The sequence below is a fragment of the Sorex araneus genome, chromosome 5 (genome assembly GCF_027595985.1).
Source record: "Sorex araneus isolate mSorAra2 chromosome 5, mSorAra2.pri, whole genome shotgun sequence".
Classification (NCBI taxonomy): Eukaryota; Metazoa; Chordata; class Mammalia; order Eulipotyphla; family Soricidae; genus Sorex; species Sorex araneus.
The window spans coordinates 46,591,575-46,607,325 of NC_073306.1; the positions used below are offsets into that span (position 1 = coordinate 46,591,575).

Consider the following 15,751-nt stretch of genomic DNA (forward strand, 5'->3'; position numbering starts at 1 on the left):
ATCTCTTCTGTGCTTGCTTGCGTGTGGCCAAGCACTGGTAACCTTTTTGTTCGGTTTTGTTTTGTTCTTGGGGGGTTGGGGTGGGGGGCAGGGCTTACCAAGCAGTGCTCAGGTGCAGTTAGTCTTAGCCACTGGGCAGGCAGTTCAATGTGAGGACCCAGGATGTCATACAGCTTGGGTCCCAAAGTGCCAGGGATTACCTGGCCAACCCTTGTGGTGGAAGTGGCCTCCTGGGCCACACACTGTGATGTTCAAATTGGGGTCAGTGACATGGAAGGCATGCATCTTACTCTCTCCAGCATGCTTAGTGATCTCAAGCAGAACTGTCAGATACTACTATTGATGTGGCCAGAGAGATAGCACAGTGGGCAGGACACTTGCCTTACATATGGTCAACTGGGTTCAATCCCTGGCACCCCATACGATCTCCCGAATACCACCAAGAGTGATCCCTGAGTGCAGAGCCAGGAATAAGCCAGGAGCACTTCCAGGTATGGCCCAAAAACAAAACAAAAAATTATACTACTGGGCCAGAGCAATAGTACAGTAGTACGGTGTTTGTCTTATATGCGGCCGACCCAGATTTGATCCGCAGCATCCCATATGGTCCCCCATGAACCATCAAGAGTAATTCCTGAGTGCAGAGCCAGGAGTAATCTCTGAGTGTTGCTGGGTGTGACCCAAAAAGCCAAAAATTTTTTTTAAATACTACTGCTGAATATAACTGACCAAAGAGGTCTCTACTCAACAGTCTAATGTTCAAAGAAATTTAATCTAGGTGCTGCAAAGGGTTAATTTAATTAAATTTTTCTTCACTCCAGGGATTTTATTATTTTAACTATTTGGGGACTTTTTTTCAGGGGGGGAGGTTCATATCCGGCAGTGCTCAGGGATTACTCCTGGCTCTACACTTCAGGAATCATTCCTGGCAGTGCTTGGGAGACCATAGGGGATGCCAGGAATCAAACCCAGGTGGGCTACATACAAGGCAAGTGCCATAACCACTGTACTATCACTCCAGCCCCAAGTTCCAGAGATATTAAAACAAGATGATGAAGGTCAAAGCATGATTGTTCAAGTTATCTTCAGACAGAATCAATATTTGGAATTAAAAGACTGGGGCTTATGATCTGGTTATAGTGGTAAAGAAGATGATTTGCATGCATGTGGCCTCCCAAGCACCATCACAACAACAAAATAAAGACCAGATTCTCTAGATTCTAGCAAAAGTGCCTAACCCAGAAGGATATTTGTACTTGCTCACCTGAGCATGATTCCACCCAGACGAATGGCTCTTTTCCAGTCCTTTAGGGTGGACTTACCCGCCAGATGAACAAAATGCTTGGGACTGATCAATTGATCATTGAACTGGAAAAAAAAGGTCCAAAATAATTCAGTGTGAATTCAGGCAAGGAAAGAAATCAATAACTCAAGCTGCGAAGTACAAAGAACAGTCAAACATCTCAAAGTCATGACCTTGTGTCATCCGAGACACCTGCCCTGCTGTGACAGAGAAGATGACCCTTTTCTTTTTTTTTTTTTTTTTTTTGCTTTTTGGGTCACACCCAGCAATGCTCAGGGGTTACTCCTGGCTTTGCACTCAGGAATTACTCCTGGCGGTGCTTGGGGGACCATATGGGATGCCAGGGATCGAACCCGGGTCGGCCGCGTGCAAGGCAAACGCCCTACCCGCTGTGCTATCGCTCCGGCCCCAAGATGACCCTTTTCTGAACACAGTGCCCTGTCTTGGTACAAAACTACATGAAACATAGGGAGGATCAGAGATTGATATATTGATTAGCATCTAAAATCCATGCGTGCCTTTAATCAGGTACTTAGGTATAATGCTGTAAAGAATTAAGTACTCTATCAGGCACTAATAACTAGATTTAGGTTGTGGTGAAAAGAATAAGTATGATTTAAAACAGTATGGAAGAAACCAATAGTACTGCAGAGCCTTGAAATATTCCCAACCCTCTATAATTCTGGGGTGATGCCATTGATGACCACCATTCACAGGCACAGTACTGGCTGCCAAAGGAGACAGATTATTGTTCCTGCACTGCACTTTCCTGAAGTTTCTTGTACTTTGATTTTTGGAGGCACCTCTGGCAATGTTCAGGGGATACAGCTGGCTCAGAAATTGCTCCTGATAGTGCTCAAGGGACCATGTTACGCTGGAGATTAAACCTGTGTTTCCAGCATGCAAAACGTGTGCTCCATTCATCCTGGTAAATTCTCTCTCTGGTCCCTGTGAGAATATTTTTATCAGTAATAATTGATAAACTTTATGTAATGTACATTAACCTAAGGCATTCTATTTATATTATGTCATTTTCCTTCTACCAACCTTATAGTATACATGATTATTTTGGCAGGAGGGAGGGGTGGCAGGAGGAGGCTTGGGCGGCACCCAGTGGTGATTAGGGCTTATTCCTGGATATGTGCGCAGGAATCATTACTGGTACTGCTTGGGGAAACCACCTGGTGTGCCAGGGATCGATCCTGTGTAGGCTACTTGCAAGGCAAACTCCCTGTCTACTGTATTATATCTGAATTAATATCAGTATTAATATCAATTAATATAATTAATATCAGTATTAATCTATATTACTGTATTATATCTCAGGCCCCCGTATGATTACTTATATTTTAACACGAGACTCAATATATTAAATAATTTGCTCAAGATAATCAGTGGTAGACATGTAATACCATTCCATTCATTCACTCAATATCTATTTATAAATAGAACAAGAATCATTCAAGGTTCTGGGAATACACTGCTGAACAGGAGAGCCACATTGATAACTCTCACAGAACCAGTTTCTGGTGCCACAGATAAGGTGTTTGCCTTGAACCCAGTTAACATGAGTTTCATTCCTAGAATCGCATATGGTCTCCCCAGCATCACCAGGAGTGATCCCAGAGTGCAGAACCAGGAGTAATCTCTGAGTATTGCTGAGTGTGGGCAGAAACAAAAAACAAAATAGAAATTGTATTCGGGTACAATTTAAATCCAGGTTAATTTCACTCCAAAAATTTCTATTTATCTTCTGTGATACAATGGGACTACAGCCACAAAATTGAAAATATTGATTTGATGGAAGAGATATAGAAAATATACCCTTGGAAACAAGGCACCCCAAAATAGGTCCTGAAGAGAAAATAATTACCTTGACACACTTCACATTTATTCCTGGACAAACAAACTTCTTCCAAAGGAGAATAGCTTTGCTCTCTCCACATGTTATGGGGTAAGCAATTTCCATATCCTCATTTGCTTCTATAGTGCTTGCATCTGAAAATAGAAAAAAATAAAACAAAACAGTAACTTATTGTACATTCTTTTACCCAAAAACTCTAACCTAATATCTTTACCTGTTTCCTCTGAGAGACTATGGATACTGTTTAACAATCCTCTGGAATGGGACTGGAGCAATAGCACAGCGGGTAGGTTGTTTGCCTTGCACGCGGCCAACCCAGGTTTGATTCCCAACATCCCATACGGTCCCCCTGAGCACCACCAGGAGTAATTCCTGAGTGCAGAGCCAGGAGTAACCCCTGTGCATCACCGGGTATGACCCAAAAAGCAAAAACAAAACAAACAAAAAATCCTCTAGAAGAAGTTTGGCATAACTGAGGTAGAAAGATAGCTCAATGGGCTGAGGGCATGCTTTGCAAGCAGGAGACCAGGTTCAATCCTTGACAACTGTGTGGTTCACTGAGCACTGGTGGCAGTGAGCATGAGCAGGGCTAGGAGTAGCGCCTGAGCATTCCAAGGTGTGGCAAAAAAAAAAAGAAGTTTGGCATAATAGCCCCCTTAGTGAATTCTCACATATGTGCCAGACACTATGCTACATGGTTTTTGTTGGGGAGAAGTAGAGGTTTGGACCGTGTCCAATAGTACTCAGGGGCTATGTGGTGCCAAGAGATCAAGCCAAAGTCAGTCACATGCAAGACAAGCACCTTAACCTCTGTACCATCTCTCTGGCCCTGTGATACATGCTTTTGTTTTGTTTTGGTTTGGTTTGGGGTTTTAGGTAACACTTGCCAGCTGTGCTTTGGGCTTACTCTTGGCTCTGAGCTCAAGGATCACTTCTGGTGGGGCTTAAGGTAGATGTGTAATGTGTAATGCTGGGGACTGAACCACCATTGGCTGCATGCAAAGCAAATGCCTAACCACTGTACTACATACTTAATCTTATTTAGTTCTGACAACAATCCCCAAGTGGCAGTGATTATTTCCTGTGTATATACATATGTATATAGAATTTAACAACTAAGAAGTGAGAAAAAGGGATTAACACTTAGGTTTGGAGCCTGAGAGATACTTCAACAGGCTAAGTACATATTCATTTTTGTTGTTGTTGTTGTTTTTGGTTTTTAGGTCATACCCATCCATGCTCAGTGGTTATTCCTGGCTCTTCACAGGGGACCATATGGGATGCTGGGGATCGAACATGAGTCAGCTATGTACAAGGCAAGCGCCCTACTCACTGTACTATCACTTCTGCCCCTAAGTACATTCTTGGCATGCAGGAGAAACACATGGTCCCCTGAGCACCACTGGAAGTGACCTCCAAACAGAGAGTTGGATGTGGTCCCTGAGTATTGCCAAGTGTGGTCCCAAAAGAGACAAGTAGAAAAAGAAAACAAAAACAAAACATAGGCTGTCTAGTTTCAGAATTTCTTTGCTTCTTTCTATAGTCTTCAAGTCAACACTAAATCAGTCTTCATCAGCAACTTCCCTAAATGACAGAGACCAACCTCAAGGCTCCAATTTCTTTGCATGATACTTTTGGGAGGGAGTTGGGCCACAAGTGGCAGCACTCAGAGCTCACTTCTGGCTCTGTGCTCAATAGTCACTCCTGGTGGTGATCAGGGACCATATGCAGTGCCAGGGTTCAAACCCAGGTCAGCAACACACAATACAAGTATGGAGAACTTTACTTAGGTACTAAATCTTTGACCCACAGAGCTCTTTTATTCCTACCTTACTATGGGAATGATTTAAGTATAGAGATCAATTGTTCCTAAAGCCTGGAAAATTTTAAGTTTTTTGTTTGATTTTGGGCTGCACCCTGTGGTACTCTGGGTTACTCTGGCTCTGCTCAGGGATCACTCCTGACAGACTTCAGAGACCATATCGGATGCCAGGGAATGAATCCAGGCAGCCCTACCATCTTATTCAGTGGTGTCTCTAGACGTGTCATCATCATTTGACGACTGCAGTATCAACAGAATAAAAGAGTAGGGAGAGAAACATAAGCTACAAGAGCTGAGCCTCTAGTCTTGAGTAGGGAGGTGACACGGATAAGGTACATGTTTTTCATGTGTGACAATCCTAGTACCAATAAACAACAAAAAAGTCAAAGAAATCTAAGATAAGGTCAAAGGTACTAGAATGAAACAAAAGACTTACCAATCCCTTCTTCAATTTTGTGTATCGTGTGAGTTTCTACTGCCACAACTGCTGTGTTGTTCTCCGACCCAGCTTCATAAATCCTGTTGTAAAAGTGTCCATCGATAAACAAACTACATAAATCATGAAAAAATTAATATTCACAGCATGGGGTTAAGAAATTTGCTTTAATCTATCTCAAAAGGAATAAAATTAATATACCACTATGCTAGTGCTTTTCTTTCCCTGTTTTTTTGTTTTGTTTTTGTGTCATACCTGGAGGTGCTCAGGACTTACTCCAGACTCTGTGCTCAGGGATCATTCCTGGTGGGGCTTGGGGACCCATATGGGATGCCAGGGAACCAACCCAGCTCACCAACTCTACCCACTGTACTATCACTCTGGCCCCCACAGTAGTACTCTTTTTTGTTGTTGTTGTTGGTTTTCCGGGTCACAGCTGGCAATGCTCAGGGGTTACTCCTGGCTCTGCACTCAGGAATTACTCCTGGTGGTGCTTGAGAGACCATATCGGATGCAAGGGATCAAACCTGGGTCAACCAACCCTGTGCAACACCCTACCCACTGTACTATCGCTCCCCCACCCTACCCCCCACCGCCACAGTAGTACTCCTAAACATGCTTGCACAGAATCATACTCTTTGGCCAAGATGCTCACATACTTTATGATGCACTTGGAAACTGTGGGGTGGAGAAATCACATAGAGCAGAAGTGACATGATAGCACTCAGCAAGTACGGTGACACAGGAAATGGAATCACAACCTTAAGCTTGCAGACCCAGAAGTTGCAGACCTAGAAGCTGCTTACACTCTAGGCAACTGAGCTCTCCCCTGGGTCCTCTTTATTATTAATCTTTTTTTTTTCTTTATTATTAATCTTATTTTACTTTATTTTGTTTTGGGGCCACACCCAACAGTGCTGGTGGCTACTCCTGTCTCAGTGCTCAGGAGAGAAATCACTATAGTGTGAGAGAACTCACATGGCACTAGGAGCGAATCCACACCTCCCACATGGAAAGTGTGTGCTCAGTTCATTGAGCCCTAGCTCCAATCCAAATGCTGGTATGTTTGTTCTGGGGCCACACCTGGTGGTGCTCAGTGCTTATTTCTGGTTCTGTTCTCAAGGATCCTTCCTGTTGGGCTTGGAGGACCATATGGTGTGCAAGGGTTCAAACCTGGATTGGCTGTGTTCAAGGCAAGTGTCCTACCTGCTGTACTATCACTCTGGCCCCTTACTATTATTTTTAAATGAGGTCACATGTTACTGGAGATCCAACTCAGGGTCCAACACATTAGGCATCTGCTTTATTACTTGAACTATCTCCCCAATGCCCTTTCAAAACTTCATTTTTTCGGGTTTTGTTTTTAATGTATAGGAACCAAACACAGGGGCCTAGGGCCACCTGGACCTAGAGCCATTCCCAGTAATACTGAGCAAGAGATGCGGATGTGACAGATTTAGTGCTCTAGGCCAGCAGTTCTACAGTGTAAGGGAGGGGAAATGAAATACTGGAAATAAAACTCAGGTCCTCCACTTGAGCTATCTCCTAATTTCCCTTATTAACTTTGAAAGTTCGTATCTCAGATTGGAGATATAGTACAATGGATAGGGTGCTTGCTTTGCAGGCAGCTGACCTGGGTTCAATCCCTAGTATTACATATGGTTCTCCAAGCAGCACTGGGACTGATCCCTAAATGCAGTGCCAGGATTAAGCACTAAGCACTGCGAGGTGTGCTCCCATTCCTGCCTCCCCTAAAACCAAACAAAGTCCATGACACAGGGTTGAAGAGAGTTCAATGGGCTGGGGCACATGTTCTATATGTAGAAGGTATGAGTTTGATCTCTGAGCAACACTAGGAGCAACCCTTGAGCACCAAGCTGAGAATAGTCCCTGAGTACCACTGGGTATGCCCCAAAACAAAACAATAAAGTAAAAGGCTATGCCCAAAGCAATTAACAGTAACTAGAGGTACTACATAGAAAAAGTGTTTCCTGAAATCCATCTATTTGGATCAGGGAGATAGACAAATGGCTCGGGCACATGCCTTAGGTGAGCTAGAAACTGAGTTCCATCCCCAGCACAATACAGATCCCCGAGGACTGCCAGGTGTAACCTTGGTGGCCCCTGAACATGACTAGACCTGAGTATCACTAGGCTTAGCACATCAGGCCTATGCCAGTTCAACACTGTGGGGAATAAATAGTCTGATATAGACTTTTGTATCCACCTGATCTATGCTTCTATCAGAGTGATCATGTATCTCCTTTAAGAACCTGCTATTAAAAAAAAAAAAAATAGAACCTGCTATTGGGCTGGAGCAATAGCACAGCGGGTAGGGCGTTTGCCTTGCACAAGGCCGACCCGGGTTCGATTCCATCTTCTGCTTTCCATATGGTCCTCCAAGCACCACCAGGAGTAATTCCTGAGTGCAGAGCCAAGAGTAACTCCTGAGCATCAGTAGGTGTGGCTCAAAAAGAAAAAAAAAAGAACCGGCTACTGAGGGGGTGGAGCAAATAGTATAACAGGTAGGACACTTGCCTTGCATGTGGCCAACCTGGGCTTTGATTCCAGCATCCCATATGGTTCCCAGAGCCCATGAGGGGATTCCTTGCAGAGCCAGGAGTAACCCCCGGCTCTGCACTCTGGGTGTAGCTCCAAAACAAAAACAAAAGAACTTGCTACTTGATGTAAAAATAAAACACCTAAGGTCAGGGAAATAACTAAAGGAGCTAGAGCATGTGGAAGGCCCAAATTCAACCTCTGGAATTACACGGTCCCCTGCACCACCGGTAGTCACTCCTAAGCAAAGAGCCCCAGTAACCTCTGAACACTGCCAGGTGTGACTCCACAGCCCAGAATAAATAAACAAATGATTATTTCCAAACAAGTGGATCTGAATATACATAAGTATTTTGTTAGTGCCCTCCCAAAAAATATTAATCTATGGTTATTTCAGGAATTATTTATGATTTCTCCTTATAAATCCTTAGAATAATTCCTTTATGTTTAAGGATATTCAGAAATGTTCAGGAAACTATGGTTATACTGAAAAAGCTTGGAGCTAGAGAGATAGCACAAAGGTCAAGGTGCTTTCCTAGTATGGTGCTACAGCTGCAACTCTGATTCAAATCCTGGCACTGCACATGGTCCCCTAGCACCACCAGGTATGACCCCTGAGCACAGAACAGAGTGTGGCAAAAGGCAAAAAAAAAAGCTAAAAAAATCCTACTGAGTCAGGGATACGAGTCAATGGTTTGATCCCCAGCACTTAAAAAAAAAATTCTTGGCTGGAGCAGGTACAGCAGGTAGGACACTTGCCTCGCACGAGGTCGACCCCGGTTGATCCCCTGCACCCTATCTAAGCTTGGGAAACCCAACAGGAGTGATCCCTTAGTGCACAACCAGGGGTAAGCCCTGAGCACTGCTAGGTATAGCATCTCTTTAAAAAAAAAACCTTTCTGGGGCTGGAGAGATAGCACAGCGGGTAGGGCGTTTGCCTTGAACGCGGCCAACCCGGGTTCAAATTCCAGCATCCCATATGGTCCCCTGAGCACGGTCAGGGGTAATTCCTGAGTGCAGAGCCAGGAGTAACCCCTGTGCATCGCCAGGTGTGACCCAAAAAGCAAAAAAAAAAAAAAAAAACCAAAACCCTTTCTTTGACAGATACGTACTAACGTCTGCAGTTTTGCTGGTGATGGGTACTTACAATGGGCTTCTTTGTAGTATTTATTAACAAATAAAATGATACAATCATGTAACTTACCCTCATGAAGTTCACAGTGGGGATCAGGGAGAGAGGCTAATTGTTGCAATAAGGAATGACACAGACCCAATAAATTATAGAGATGAAAATTCAGACAGATGTGAGATGAATGCTGAATGTTCTACTGAGCTAAATAATCATGAAGTTCTCATTTTCCCATCCTATAAGTCTCCTAAGATTTACAGAAAACTCAAATCTGTTATCACTTACCCTTGCTGCACAGGTTGTAACTGCAAGATCACTTGGGTTTTAGTATCTTCAGGGTTCTCCCCTTCATTTCCTTCAGTGGGTAGCACAACCACATCCCCCACTGGGACACTCACTTCCGCATTGGCCATCTTTCACATGTAGTCAGAGAGCGGGGGCTGCAGTTAGAAACAAGAACTCATTGTATGCCAGAAACTCAAGCTGGAGTAACTTTGTAATTCATTTAGAAATTTAAAAACCACAGAGGAACTCACTAGTAACTTTGTTTGCTTTCAAAGATGGCAACTATAGGATACAAGTCAAAGAGTAATGACTATCAATTTCAAGAGCATACTGGAGGACTGGCAGAGTACAGGGTAGGGCTCCTGTTTTACCAAGGCCCACCAGGGTTCAATCCCTATACCCCACGCCTGCAAGAAGTAATCCCTGAGCACTGTTGGGTATGGTCTAAAAAAAAAAAAAGTAGTGCCATAAAGATCCTCTGAAAAAGGCAGGAACTATATGAAAGGAATGATAAAGAGGCTGGATCGATAGCACAGCGGGTAGGGCATTTGCCTCGTATGCAGGCAAACCGGATTCGAATCCCAGCATCCCATATGGTCCTCTGAGCACTGCCAGGAGTATTTCCTGAGTGCAAAGCCAGGAGTAACCCCTGTGCATTGCTGGGCGGACCCAAAAAGAAAAAAAAAAGAAAGAAAGAAAGAAAGAAAGAAAGAAAGAAAGAAAGAAAGAAAGAAAGAAAGAAAGAAAGAAAGAAAGAAAGAAAGAAAGAAAAAGAAAAGACTAATAAAGATGTATAGTGCCAGAAATGCTGTAGTATTCATTGGTGATTCTAGGTTTTTCTCGGTATGTGTGATTCATCCTGTGGTGTGCTGGAGTCAGCTTTTTACCAGCTCCTGAAACTGACAGTGCTCATCTCTTCCAAACTTCTTGTTTAGTGACAATCACGTTGGTTATTCAAAATTAGTGATAGTGAGATCCACAGAAACTGGCAAGCACTACAAATCAGGTTATTTTTTTTGGGGGGGTTTGTCTTTTTGGCAACACCTGGCAGTGCTCAAGAACCATATGGGGTTCTGGGGATTGAATCTGGGTCAATCGCATGCAAGGAAAGCATCCTATTCTCTGTGCTATCTCTCCAGCCCCCAGGATTTTTTTTTTTTTTTTGAGAGTTGGTTTAGGGCTCGAGTGATAGCAGAGTGGGAAGGCAACTTGCCCCAGCATCCCATATGGTCACATGAGTACTGACAGGAGTAATTCCTGAGTGTAGAGTGAGGAGTAGTGACCCCTGAATATAGGCAGTGTGGCCCCAAAACAAGAAACAACAACAACAACAAACCCAATAGAGCTAGTCTTTGGCATACTGATCGTTCCATCCCAGATAGTACAAACCTAGAAAGTGGGAATCATATCTATTTCCTTTTATTTATTTTTTGCTTTTTTTGGGTCACACCCGGCAATGCACAGGGGTTACTCCTGTCTCTGCACTCAGGAATTACCCCTGGCAGTGCTCAGGGGACCATATGGGATGCTGAGAATGGAACCAGTGTCAGCCGCATGCAAGGCAAACACCCTACCCGCTGTGCTATCACTCCAGCCCCAAGGAATCATATCTATTTCAAATGCAATCTCATCAAGTGTTCTGTCCTTTGTAAGTACTTAACAAAGTATCTAGTCTCTACTTGCCAACTGAATTATGCTGTGTGAGAAAAAAAAGATAACTTGCATCATTGTGTAGTAGTTAACAAATGCTGAATCTAATTGTATGACCTCTATGAACTATTGTTTTTAATTTCTTTTTTAGTGCTGCTTTTATTGTTTTTAATTTTCTTTCCTTTAGACTCAAACCTAGGGATTCATACAATGCAATGAACATGTTCTAGTACTGAGTTCATTTGTGATGTCTCTAGAAATTACTTAATACGTCTTTGCCTCAGACTAAATGAAGAGATTATCTCACCAGACATTTCCCTTAAACAATTTGTTGGGAAACGAGTGTTTCCTATGATCAGGAAACAATGATGTTTCCTGATTCTAAAGTAAGTAAAAGCAGGATGGGCCAGAGCAATAGTACAGTGGGTAAGGTGCTTGCTTTGCACACAGCTGACTCTGGTTCAATCCCTGGTACCCTATATGGTCCTCTGACACTGCTGGGAGTGTTCTCTCTAAGAGTTGAGCTAGGAGTAAGCACTGAGTGCTATTAGATGTACCCCCCAAAAAAATAAATAACCAAAAATTTAAAATAAAATAAAAGCAGGAGTTGGAGAGACAGAATAGTGGGTAAGGCACTTGCCTTCCATGTGGCTGGCTGACCTGGGTTTGGTCCTCAACACTGCATATAATCCCCTGGGTACCAGCAGGAGTGATCCCTGAACACAGGAGTAAATCCTGAGCACAGGCAGGTATGACCCAAACCACACACCCCTCCTTTTTTTTGGCTTTTTGGGTAGGCTTAATGCTTGGGGATTACTCCTGACTCTGCACTCAGGAATTAGTCCTGGTGGTGCTGGGGGTACCATATGGGATACCGGGGAGATGCCAGGGATTGAACCAGGGTCATATGCCTGCAAGGTACACACCCTACCCCCTGTACCATTGTTCTGGTCGTCCCTCTCTCTCTTTTTTTTTTTTAAATAAAGTAACTAGGGCTAGAGAGATAGTACAATGGGTAAGGTGCTTGCCTTGCACACAACAAACCCAGGTTCAATCCCTGGTGCCCCAAACTCCTTCAGGAGTGGTCCCCTGAACACAGAGCCAGAAATAAGCCCTGAGCACTGCCTGGTGTAGCCTCCAAACAAACAAACAAATAAATAAATAATGGCAGTCGAAATATCTCAGTTGGGAGAGCGTTAGGCTGAAGGAAAAACAATAAGTAACTGAAAGCAGGGGTACTGGGGTTTAGATTGCCTGCCTTGCAAGTATATAATCATGAGTTCAAATCCCAGATGCACTACGTGTGAGCTCTGTTATCTGTGATTCCTGGTGTTGCAAGCAACAGCTGACTGCGCCAGAGTCAGAGTCAGGTATGTGTGAATAACATGAAAAAGGTGTACCCGGGGCTGGAGAGATAGCACAGCGGGTAAGGCGTTTGCCTTGCACACGGCCGACCTGGGCTCAAATCCCAGCATCCTATATGGTCCCCTGAGCACGGCCAGGGGTAATTCCTGAGTGCAGAGCCAGGAGTAACCCCTATGCATCGCCGGGTGTGACCCAAAAAGCAAAAAAAAAAAAAAAAAAGAAAAAGGTGTACCCATGAGCATCCAGCTAAAGGGTACGTGAGCACCACTGCCAGGAGCACTTTAGTGATTCCCCAGTGAGCACTACAATCATAGCTTTTCATGCGGGGAGGGGAGCCTCCCAAACAGCGTTCAGGGTCCCCGGGCCACTCCTAGTCATTCTCAGCCAAACTGCACAGAGGGTTCGATGCTTGGGCCTTATGATGTGATGCTGCGTGCTAAGGCCCACAGGGACACCCTGAAAGTGCTTGGCAGTCACCAGGGCCAAACCTGTGGTATTTGGGGCCCTATGGAGCTATATACAATGGTGTTGGGTCAGAAGCATGTGATGCAGTGCATAGAACTTGTGGTCTGGTGCAAGACATGAGCTCTAGTGCTTTGAGCTATCTCCCCAGCCCACAACTAGAACTTGTGTGTCTCAACTAAAAATATGCTGGTAAGGGGGCTGGAGCAATAGCATAGCAGGTAGGGCGTTTGCCTTGCACGCGGCCAACCCGGGTTCAAATCCCAGCATCCCATATGGTCCCCTGAGCACCGCTAGGAGTAATTCCTGAGTGCAAAGCCAGGAGTAACCCCTGTGCATCACCGGGTGTGACCCAAAAAGCAAAATAAATAAATAAATAATAAAAATATGCTGGTAAGCCTGTGAACAAGCACCGCAGCCATGCAGGCTGTGCAACCCCCAGTCATCACATCCACAAGCAAAAACAAAGGCAGAAGAGATGGGGTTGGAGATAGTAAAGGGGTTAAGACAATTGCCTTGCATGTCGCCATTCCCAGTCCCATCCCCAAGATCACATGGTCCCCCTGGGTGGGGGAGTGGGGGGGGGAAATAAGGAGGATATAGAGAAGGAATAAAAATAACTTTTGATTGGTGGGGCAAAATATGTAATTCAAATCATTGTCTGAAGCTTTTATTTTTTTGGTCTTGAGCCATACCCAGTGGTACTCAGGGCTCACTTCCAGCTCACTTGGGAGACCATTTACAGTGCCTCCTGGGGATCAAACTCAGGTTGACAGAACACAAAAAAGCAACTTAACTCCTGTTTTATTTTGGGGCCACACCTGATGGTGCTCAAGGATACTCCTGGCTCTGCACTCAGGAATCACTTCTGGTGGGCTCAGAGGACCATATGGGATGCCAGGGATCAAACTCAGGTCCACCACATGTAATGCAAGTGCCCCTACCCACAGTCTTATCACTCCAGCCCCTTAGCCCTGTATTATCTCTCTGGCCCACCTTTTCTGGAGTTTATGAAAACCCAAAGGGCCCCAGGATATTTTGTAGCTGTTAGTCCCCACAATTGAAAAAAAAGAAAAACAAAAACAAAAAACAGAGCACTGTATTAGAGCACTGTATTTACTTAGATATTGTATGTGAGGGGCTGGAGCGATAGCACAGCGGTAGGGCATTCGCCTTTCATGAGGCCAACCCAGGTTTGATTCCTCTGCCCCTCTCAGAGAGCCTGGCAAGCTACCGAGAGTATCGCGCCTGCACGGCAGAGCCTGGCAAGCTACCCGTGGCATATTGGATATGCCAAAAACAGTAACAAATAAGTCTCACAATGAGAGACGTTACTGGTGCCCGCTCAAGCAAATCTATGAGCAACGGGATGACAGTGACAGTGACAGATTGTATGTGAAGACAGGACTGTGCTGAATAGAGTAGGTGACTTGACTGATAGATGCGATTTGAAGGTGCAACTAGTAACCAACCAACCTAATCCACATCTCAGCTCTGTCATAGAATTGCCTGTAATATATATATTTAAACATAGCACTCAGTCTCTTATTTTGCTCTGAAATATTTTTCTAACTTAGTACCCAAAGAATCTATAGTTCCAATCACATCAACATCCACTGCATTCTGAATATATAGTATGTACTTTCAGGTATCTATACCCTTATTATGCCCTAAACCCCAAACTCCTTTTATTTCACCTGCTTCTCCCTTCAAGGTCCAGTTTAAAGCCCAGTGCCATCTCTACCAAGATGCCATTGAAGAAGTAATTTTATTTCTTTCCTCTTTTTTTTTTTTTTTTCGTTTTTGTTATTGTTGTTATTGTTGGGGCTTACTCCTGCTCAGGGCGGGCTTGGGGGACCATATGGGGTTCTGGGGATAGAATCCAGGTCTGCCATGTGCAAAGCAAGCGCCTTACCTGATATACTAGTGCTCCAGACCCTCTTTCCCTTTCTATCACTGTCTTTTGTGTGTATAAATGGTGCTGAGGATCAAACCCAGGGTCCTGCGCAAGGCAAATGCTCTACCACTAAGCTGTATCTCCAGGCCCCATGTCATTTTCTCCATTAGTTGGCTTGTAGTGCTCCTTCAGTGTTTATTACACTAATGCTCTTTGCTGCAGACATTTCCATAACCGCATTATACTCTGTGAGAACAAGTACTACTTCTCTGAAAATATTGTGTAGGGCACTTGCCTTGCACACAGCCAATCTAGGTTCAATTCCCAGCATCCCATATGGTCCCCCGTGCACCACCAGGAGTAACCGCTGAACACAACTGAGTGTGGCCCAAAAGCAAAAAATTTAAATATTTTTGTCTCCCACAGCCCTGCTCATGACAGAATCTGACAAATGTTAGATCATTTGACTTTCATGTACATTTGACTTTGATGTATTCATTTAAACACTTAAAACTGGGGGGCTGGAGTGATAGCACAGCGGGTAGGGCGTTTGCCTTGCACGCAGCCGACCCGGGTTCAAATCCCAGCATCCCATATGGTCCCCTGAGCACCGCTAGGGGTGATTCCTGAGTGCATGAGCCAGGAGTGACCCCTGTGCATTGCTGGGTGTGACCCAAAAAAGAAAAAAAAACACTTAAAACTTCACATATCTGACTTATACTTCTGTTCTTTATGAATCTCACACACAAGTATTTTCATGAACTCTACACTTTCCAAAAGCCTCTTTAAAAAAAAAAAGACTTTTATTTTGGCTGGGGAGGAGTGTTTGGGCTACACCCAAATGTGCTTACAGTTTACTCCTGGCTCCACGTTCAGGGGTCACTCGTGGCAAAGTTCAGGGGGCCATATGAGATGCCAGGTATTGGGCACCTGTTGGCCACGTCAAACTAAGGCAAATACCTTATTCACTGGACTATCA

At 44.3% G+C, this 15,751-nt stretch overlaps 1 protein-coding gene across 4 annotated transcripts in view; it reads right to left on the reverse strand.

The window, feature by feature from the left end:
- GMEB1 (glucocorticoid modulatory element binding protein 1) overlaps positions 1-15,751 on the reverse strand; it is a 37,677-nt gene that overhangs the window by 17,960 nt on the left and 3,966 nt on the right. For 3 of the 4 annotated variants that reach the window (XM_055140259.1, XM_055140257.1, XM_055140258.1), the window contains exons 2-5: positions 9,399-9,553; positions 5,426-5,538; positions 3,177-3,301; positions 1,265-1,368 (exon numbers count right to left, since the gene is read on the reverse strand). In XM_055140259.1, the coding sequence (XP_054996234.1) occupies positions 1,265-1,368; positions 3,177-3,301; positions 5,426-5,538; positions 9,399-9,526 (470 nt within the window). In that variant the 5' untranslated portion in view covers positions 9,527-9,553. The remainder of the gene's footprint in view (positions 1-1,264; positions 1,369-3,176; positions 3,302-5,425; positions 5,539-9,398; positions 9,554-15,751) is intronic. The other variant, XM_055140260.1, reaches the window with a different exon arrangement.